The sequence below is a fragment of the Myotis yumanensis genome, unplaced genomic scaffold, assembly GCF_028538775.1.
Source record: "Myotis yumanensis isolate MYYU_CA2020_CCGP unplaced genomic scaffold, mMyoYum1.0.hap1 SCAF_3, whole genome shotgun sequence".
Classification (NCBI taxonomy): domain Eukaryota; kingdom Metazoa; phylum Chordata; class Mammalia; order Chiroptera; family Vespertilionidae; genus Myotis; species Myotis yumanensis.
The window spans coordinates 57,562,682-57,572,348 of NW_027223754.1; the positions used below are offsets into that span (position 1 = coordinate 57,562,682).

The window sequence follows — 9,667 nt, forward strand, 5'->3', positions numbered from 1 at the left end:
ATATTTTTACTTAGAAACTATAATTTTTAATTGGAAATTGCCACAACTTTTCTACTTTTTAAAAAAAGGATTGCTTTTAATACTTTCTGCTAGGAATGAAGTCTTATTGCTTTTGATAGGCACATTAGCTTTTAAAAGAAGAGTACCTTAGGCTGGAGTCTCCTTAAAGTTTAAATTGTCCTCTGTTAGATGTAAACAGCTTCATCAATGTGGGAACACCTGTTCATAGAGCTGGAGCCTAGGCTGAGCTTGGCAGTCTTCCCCTATTAGACTATTGCTATGGCACTAAGAGCATCTATTCTACCTTGTCAACATCTTCCCCCAGGCCAACCCTGGTTCCCCAGTCCCAAGTACACATTCATTCACAAACCCCTATTCTATTGTTTACAAATAATCTGTTGGCATTCTCTCCCTCAATTATATCTTTATTTTTTAAAAGAGAGAAAAAAAGGGACATATGTAATACTTTCAACAATAAAGATATTTTTAAAAAAAAAGGAGGAGGAGGAGAGAGAGGGAAGGAAAAGGAGGGAGGATTTTCCACTCATAACCACCCATATCAGTGGTGTAGCGGCATCTCTGACATTCTCTGACTTGGTTTAGTTCCATTATTGCTGGTGGCCTCTGCTGATGTGCTGTCTCAATATAGACTGTCTGTGGTTTTTCTGAGTTGGCATGCAGCTCACTGTGTCCTGTTCATCTGTAAGAACTCTTCTAAAAGTAGCACTCATTTTCCTTCAGCTCTTTCCTTCTTGTAAGCTACATTTTTATTGTGTAAGGATCACATGGTCAACTTTGAATCTTCTGCTTCCTCCTCTAACTCTGTTTTCCTTCATATGGAATCATAGGAACCATTGAGGTCTTTCAAGTGTTGTAGAGAACAAGGCTGGGAATTCTTTCCTTGCCAGATCCACTACCCATGCTAGAAACTTCTGCACAAATAAATGCTGAACCTTCTAAAATCTCTGGAAGAACAGTAGTCATCAGTGCTTAGAATGCAACATTTACAACTCTAAGTGATGCTGAACTCCTTCACCATAGTCTGTTTCACTGGACTAAGGAAACATGATAGGCCCAAAGATTTCATGTCTCAGCAAGCATCCAGTCAGGAAGTAGATAGACCAGATTCCCCCTTTTGTGGACATCTCCAACATCTAATTCTGTGGAAATCTTTCCATCACTTAAGTAAGAGAATCCCTTCTTCTCCTCCATGGGGAGGGAAGGTATAATCCTTCATTGCTAGCACTAAGCTCCCCTTAGAATGCAAGTCCCCAGTGGCCTTCTCTTTTCTGACTCCTCTCTAACTCTGGGAAGTAAAGGATGATTATGTTTGGGGTGGTTGTGTTGGTTCTACTGCATTTAGTAAGTACTGGCCAGGACTGGGAGAGAGAATTCAATTACTTTCATCTCTCTTTACAATGGAGGTTCTTAATGCATCTTTAATTTTATTTGTGCATTCCTGTCCCAATTATATGGTAAATTTTATTATTGCATAGAGGAGGGTGCCAACTTAGACCAGTAGAAGGGAGGAAGAGTCAATGTAGAAGAGAAGATAGTGGCCTCGGTGTTGATCATCCTCCAGGTTGATGTGTCTGGTTGTGTTATGCCCAGATTTCAAGATTCTCAAGAAACCACATCAGGGAGCCAGCCAATCCGATGCAAAAGCATAAGAATCTGTATTTCAAGCTAGCTTGAGCTCTCCATCCACCAGACTCACCGACACCACGGCAAACCGAGTGGCCGAGAGAGCGAACCCTGCCTAGAGACCGGTTATATAGGGGGGGTTGGAGTAAGGGGAGGAGGAAGGACTGGCCAGGCGCAAGCCGGGTCTTGTTACACAGGATGTGGTCATATCTATGGCGCGCACTTCCCTTGATTGTCATTGGTTAGTTTAAAATCCTGGGCGTGGCCAGCAGAGGCCTGGGCTTCCAGGAAGAAGGCCGCATGTGGCCCCAACATGGAGAATACAGGCAAGATGGAGGGCATAGCCCTCGCCCTTTCAGTTGAAAACATTTGCCAAACCCTGATTTAAATTCACTTCCCAGCCTGGCCTTATGACGGTGTTCCAAAATGAAATGTCATAGAACTTTCAGCAGCAGTGACAGTTCTGATGATACTCCTTCCACTTCCCTTACTGGTTTTCCTTACTGGCTCATTATATAGGAACAAGTCAAAAATCCCAAATGAACACAAGAATTCTACAGAGGTATTCCAGAATGACCTCATGAAACTTTTAGGTTCTCACCACATTAATCCTAGTACCTCTTTAAGGATACATGGAAAGAAGAATGGGAAAAGGGACTCCAGGTACAAGCCAATACAGACACTCTTCCACAGCCTTCCTCAGAATTGTAGTCCAGAAGTTAAAAGGATGTTCTGTTTATCCTCTCCCGGAAGTACATCTACTGCTCCATCCCAGAGGCCACAGATCATGGCTATATCCACATCAAGGAGCAGGTGGCATTTGTGTGCCACTATGACCTAGACGACATGGGCATCTTTTGGCTCCAGGCACTTAATGAAGACATTGCAGAAATGGGTTGTGAGCCAACTGATGAGAATCTTATGGAAAAGATAGAAGTCCTGGAATGCTAATGACATGAAAATATGAACCATGCTATTGAGACAGAGGAAGGGCTAGGCATAGAGTATGATGAAGATGAGATCTGTGATTTGTCCTGGTCTCCAGGCAGTGAAGAAGAGAATGACATCGTGTTCTGTGATAAGTATAACATCGCTGTATGTCCCCTGGGGAGACTTTTTGCTGCCTACCTGGGAGTCCCTCCTCTGCCTTCACATCCCTACTACATCATCAGGTTACACCCTGGACCAGTAACCTTGCCCTGATATGGCATCCTTACAGTGCCAGAAGGCAGCTGGATGGCTCGCTCCTATGTCCTGGGCATTCATTCCCAAAGCCTGTTATGTCCAAAGGAAGGTGGAGCCAGGAAGACCACAAGGACAGAGAATAAATGAGCTCATGTCAGCTGTGCACTGTAGATTCCAGAGGTCAGCATTGGTTGTCCTGAAAGGATGGAACCAATCGCAATGATCTCCCACATCTCACCTGTTGGTGGGCCTTAGTCTGCTACCTGTGCAAAGTAAAGACAGTGGCTTGCCTTCAGTGCTCAGTGAAAAGCTGCATCGCTGATTTCCATGTCTTCTGTGCCTTTGAGTACAGCCTAGAGATGAAGACCATCCTAGATGAGGGGGGTGAAGTGAAGTTTAAGTCTTTCTACCTCAAGCACAGCCAAAACAGGCAGAATCTAGGGGACACCCAGTACCCCCTGTACAGGGCTGCAGAGCAGAGCCAGGCCAAAAGCAAGAAGACCAGCCCGCGAGCACAGAAGCTTTGGGAACTGGAGAAGTTCTATACCCTGATCGGTGTGGAGATGTGGCCACAGAACTGGGCTGCCCACAGTACCTGGACTTTATAACTACTGGAAACTGAAGAGGAAAAGTAACTGCAATAAGCCATTATTTCCTCTGAAGGAGGGTAAAGAAAAAGGCCTAGTGTAGCCAAAGGCAGAAAGTATTCATACTCTCATGAAAATGCTAGAGTGGGGCCGAAATCTGTGCTACATGATTGCCGGAAGCCAGTCCATCCTTGCTGCTTGACACAGTCGAGATCAACATTCAGGAACATTCTGTCCCTATGTAATTACGACTATCCCCTTTACATTATGGGGAAGAGATATCTTGTCTCAAATGGGAGTTCTATTATATAGCCCCAGTGATAGAGTAACATCACAGATGCTAGACATGGGATTTAATCCAGAAAAGGAATTAGGAAAAGAAAGTAATACCTCACTCTCCTCGACAGGATTTATAATTGGAGCCATTGCCCATAGGACTGCTGATCCCATAGTCTGGAAATCATCACAACCAGTATGGGTCGAGCAATGGCCCTTAACATCTGAGAAAATAACAGCAGCCCAACAATTAATTGATCAGCAATTAGCAGAGGGACATATAGAGCCATCAAATAGTCCCTGGAACACACCCATATTTATAATAAGAAAGAAATCAGGCAAGTGGAGACTTTTGCAAGATCTAAGAGCCATAAATGACACTATGGAAGATATGGGCTCCTTACAACCTGGATTACCCTCCCCTGTGGCAATTCCACAGGGGTATTGTGTTGTTGTTATTGACTTACAGGATTATTTTTTCACTATACCTCTTCACCCGGCTGATTGTCAAAGATTTGCATTCAGCATACCATCAGAAAACTTTAAACAGCCTTATCAGAGATAATAATGGAAGGTTCTCCCACAAGGGATGAAAAATAGTCCTACATTATGTCAAAAGTTTGTAGATCAGGCATTGCAAGTTATTAGAAAGAAATTTTCAGATCTATATCTTATTCATTATATGGATGATATTTTACTAGCTCATAAAGATCGGGCTACTTTACAGGAAATTCTTACTCAGACCGTCCTTGCTTTAGAAGATCATGGTCTAAAAATAGCCCCAGAAAAGATTCAGACTGAACCTTCTTTTTCCTACTTAGGCAGAATATTGCATACCTCTACTATCACCCATCAGCCTTTACAATTAAGAAAAGATCATTTAAACACATTAAATGATTATCAGAAACTATTAGGTGATATCAACTGGGTCAGGTCATATCTAAAAATAACCACTCTTGACTTAAATCCTCTATTTGACATTTTAAAGGGATATTCTAACCCTAAGTCTCCCCAACAATTAACTGTAGAAGGAGAAAAGGCTATAGCAAAAATAGAACAGGCCATCAATAAACAGCAACTACAGTATCTAGATTATTCCAAATCTTGGGCCTTAATTATTCTAGCCACTAAATATACTCCTACAGGATGTTTATGGCAGGAAGGACCATTAGAATGGATACATTTACCTGTCATTCCTAGGAAGATTGTACCATCCTATCCTTCCCTAGTGGCCACTCTCATTATCAAAGGTAGACGCCGCAGTATCGAACTCTTTGGAAGAGAAGTTACTGAGATAATAATACCTTATAAAAGAGAACAATTAGACACACTATTACAATTTGAAGAAGAGTGGCAAATAGCTATAGGTAACTTCCCAGGACAAATTTTACATCATTTGCCAAGATCACCTATATTGCAATTTCTCTCCCTACATCCGTTTACATTTCCTATTAAATGTTCAAAAGAGCCATTATCACCTCCTGCCTCCTTAGTATTCACAGATGGTTCCTCTAATGGTAGGGTAGTAATAATCATTGACTCAATAACCCATGTTCAACAAACCCTAGAGATGTCAGCCCAGAGAACAGAGTTTTGGAGTCATTTATGCCTTTGAACAATTGCAACAGGTTCCCTTTAACTTGTACACTGACTCTCAATATATAGTTAAATTATTTCCTCATATTGAGACCGCCTCTCTCCCACAAGGAAGAACAGCCATTTTCTCTTTGTTAACTCAGCTACAAACTTAGATTCAGAAACGAGAAAAGGCTTTCTATATTGGACATATTAGAGCTCATTCCTGTCTACCAGGACCCTTAAGCGAAGGAAATTATCAGGCGGATCTACTAACCCGCCCAATAGTTTGTACAGCTCTAGAAGAAGCCCGGCGGTCTCATGCCATTCATCATCAAAATGCTTCTGCTCTCCGTCTATATTATCGCATATCTAGAGAAGCTGCTTGAAGTATTGTGCGTGACTGCGGCCATTGTCCTACTCATTTTCCTAGCCCTGCTACTGGAGTTAATCCTAGAGGACTTAGACCCTGTGACTTATGGCAGATGGATATTACTCATGTCCCATCTTTTGACAAACTTTGCTATGTGCATGTTTGTATTGATACCTTTTCTCATGTTATCCTTGCTTCTGCACGTACAGGAGAAGCCTTTAAAGATGTAAGTCAACATTTATTCCAATGTTTTTCCTACCTAGGAATACCAAGGGCACTTAAAACAGACAATGGGCCTGCCTATACCTCTAGAGCTTTTAAAAACTTATGCTCTACATTCGGCATCGCACATACTACAGGAATACCTTACAATCCTCAAGGCCAAGCAATAGTAGAAAGGGCTCACCAAACTTTAAAAACACAAATTAAAAAATTACAAGAAAGTGAGTTTAAATATTCCTCTCCTCATCATGTTCTACAACATACTCTATTTGTAATTAATATACTAAATGTAGATTCTGAGGGAAATTCCCCGATGTACAGGCATTGGAACCCTGATCTAACTAAACCTAAAGTCCTCGTCAAATGGAGAGACTTGCTTACAGGAGCCTGGAAGGGACCTGATGTACTTTTAACCTGGGGGAGAGGATATGCTTGTATATTTCCACAGGACGCAGACTCACCTGTGTGGATTCCAGACCGTCTAGTCCGACCTTATGTCTCACCGCCCTCCGTTTCCACCTCATCCTAGCACACCTGACCAGTGCCCATCTGCAGCAGATGTGCAGCCCTGAGCTGGAACAATCTGTCCATTAGGAGGATCACATGTGCCTCCATATGTCCCAGCTTGGCCCCACATCTTCTTTCCTTTTTCCTTTTTTTTTTTTTAAAAATCTAACTACTTGTTTGCTGGTTTTTTAGCCTTTCTCCTTCTCTCCTGAACACAGCCTTTTCTAGAATCTCCTTACCCTACTGTTCCAGGAAGGGCACCTCCCTTTTATGGCCTGACTATGGGTGTCTGGTATATGCCCCATACATGGAGTTGTCTTGTTCCAAAAGCCTGACATCCTGGGCTGAGAAAGCCCTGTCCCGGGACTCTCCTTTGTCCTATATTGGCCCCTCTTGCCCTTGTGTCAAGAGGGATCCTCTTCTCACAATCCAATTGCCCACAGCTGTTGCCTGAGTTCTCTGTTAATGCTGAGGTTACGGTGGCTGGTACCATGGATCTGTCTCTCGCCCAATGGAGTGAGCTGGGTTCTCTCTGGAGAAGAATCCTGGGTTCCCCAAGATATGTGATCAATGCCGGGACCCCACCAGCAGGCGAGGGGATCCAAAGGCAGTTGCTGGGCATGGAGGCCAGAGGGACATAGACTACCAAAGAGACAGAACTGAACCTCACATCACCCTGCTTGGCCCCGGAGCATGGCTGGTTAGTCAAAGACGGGGAAGATTCCTCAGGGAGGAACAACCTAAGACAGGCACAGTCACAGAGGGGCCAGTAGGAGAGAACTTGGGGTTCAACAGAGGTGGGGCACAGATCCTCACCCCCCCCAATGGTGGAGGGGCTTGAACACTCGCCCCTTCTGAGGAAGGTCTCCTTCCCCCATGGCTGCTTCTCGCTTCCCATGTCCAGCCCAGATAGGGACCCAGATAACGAATAGAGACTTGGCCCAGCTCAGATCGGGAACAGAAAGAGACTTGGTCCAGCTGAGATCAGTACCTAGATAAGAGACCTGTCTGACAGCAGCTTCCCTTTCACTGCGACAGGACTTGTTTCCCATTTCTACCTTGGACCACAGGGAAAGGGGCAGCTGAAAGAAAGGGCTGGAGCAGGATGCTGCCTTCTTCCCTTTCTTCTTCCTCTTTTTTCTAAACACTTCCATGCCTTGTAGTTCTTTTGCTTTCTTTTTTTTTTCTCTCTACTACCCTACATCCTCCATAACAGCTGACCCAGAGGACACAGCTTACTCCTCCTTGGACACCGACACCACCATCAAGCATGGCCCTGATGGACCCTTTGATGAAGCCCTTCAACTCGCTGACACGTCAGGAAGCCCGTCGCCAGTGATGCCGCCCGCTAGCCAGACCAACAAGGACAACCAAACCAACAACTTGAGGACAGCTGAAATCTCTTGACTGAAGAGGCCAGCAACCTCCTAAGGAATGGGGCTCCTTGTGCGCTCCATCCACTATGTTTATAGCTATGCTTGTTGTCATTGCTTACCAGTCTTCTTCCGAGTCTTAAACAGCCCAATCTGAGAGGTGGCCGCTGATTTGCATGCGCTATCATTTAAAAAATAAAAAAAGGGGAATTTGCCGGAAGCCGGTCCATCCTTGCTGCTTGACACAGTCGCTGCAGGAAAGAAACATCTGCACAGCATATGTTTCAATGGACCTGGCATATATAGCATACTGTTCTTAATATGTTTGCTCCCTTTAGCGCCATGTGTTTTAGCCAAGGTCACCTCTCTGAGAAAGGTTGTTTCCCCAGGTGGGGATCTTTCCCTGAGGTTGGGGAGGGGATACAACCCCTTAATTAAGTGCCAGGCGGGTAGTTAAGCTACGTAATCTTTACTCCCTGGAATGGAGATGGGAAACGCCCTAACCTTTGTAATAGAAATTGACAGGATTAAAATCGGCTGGTATGAATACGGATGTAACAAGACAATAAACATCAGAACCTCATCAGATCCTAACCAGAGCCTAGCCAGAGAACATGGCAAAAGATCCTGGACAGAACCTGGCTACAGAACTTCACTGGAGAACCTAGACAGAACATGGCAAAAGAACCTGGATAGAACCTGGCTAAAGAACCTGGTGACTGAACCTGGCTGGAGAACCTGGAGAACCTGGCTGGAGAACCTAGCGAGAGAACATGGCACCAGAACTTGGTTGGAGATCCTGACCAGAACTTGGTTGGAGTTCCTAACCAGAACTTCGCTGGAGATCCTGGAGGGAGAACCTCGCTATGCTGATGAACTGAAACCAGTTTCCATGTCATTCCTTCTTCGCCGACTCCGTCCACACCTTTGGGGACCCCTGGACCCGCTGGGGTTGGACCCCAGCACATGATGAGCAGGCGAGAGAAGCTGAAGCTGCCATACAACAAAGTATAGTAATAGATCTTCAGCTTCTTAACCAGGAAATGGCTGAAAGATTGCCTTTGACAAGTACGTGAGGAAGCTCATGGTTTTACCACTACCAAGAAATACCTTAAATTTAAAAATGCCCAGATCAGCCCCAGAAGACTGCTGAAACAGCTCCACATGGACCCCTCTCCTGACACCAACTCCTCTGTTCACAATATGGGGAGCATGCAAGTGCCCCAGGAATCATTAGAAATGAGAATGATAGCGTACCCAAAGCATCCATTAGAGAGCGAGAATAACCATTTGCGGACTGGTGGGCTTTTCTAGGAATGAATCACAGGATCCCAGTCCTGCTTGGACAACTCCATCTCTGGAGTTCTATCATGGGCAGTCAATGGGAAAACCCCTGGTCCTCCAGGCTGCCCTGCATGGACAGTCCTTAATTGGGAATGGGAAAAATTAGCCTAACTCTAAGTTTGCCAAATACAAAGGCATGGAGGGGAGCTGGTCTGGGGAGATCACCCCAAAAGACAGCACAAGGGAGATGTTATGTGGCCAGGATTCCATGCTCAGTTCCCACTGGGGCAGCTTTAGAAAACCTATCATGGAACTCTTCAGCAGGAGTCCAACATGTGGGTGAGGACCACAGAGGTCCTCCGGGGCTGTGAGAAGACAACCAAGAACGGTAACCACAGGGAGCATCTCAGGGGCAAGCAGCTTGTCAGGCATTCTGAAGGGAAAGCTCCATACCAGGAAAACAATGGGTATTGTCCAGATTTGGAGCTGAGTGATTCAGGAGAAGAAGGTGATGGGAATAAAGAGAAAGTCAGAGTAAGGAGAGAGACCTGAGACAGGGAGAATCCTCCCACGACCCTAGACGGGATTGCCATGGTAAAAGCAAGACATATCTCCTCTCCCACAGTTCAGTGCAAAGGTGA

The 9,667-nt window shown here is 44.8% G+C and overlaps 1 protein-coding gene across 1 annotated transcript; it reads left to right on the forward strand.

Moving 5' to 3' along the window:
• The first annotated feature begins 2,070 nt into the window (after positions 1-2,070).
• Positions 2,071-9,667, forward strand: JADE3 (jade family PHD finger 3). The gene is given in 13 exon segments (XM_070407441.1): positions 2,071-2,130; positions 2,132-2,255; positions 2,258-2,743; positions 2,834-3,070; positions 3,073-3,391; positions 3,393-3,582; positions 8,709-8,751; positions 8,754-8,837; positions 8,840-8,911; positions 8,914-9,034; positions 9,036-9,352; positions 9,355-9,591; positions 9,594-9,667. Coding segments are annotated over 13 exon segments (2,364 nt in total).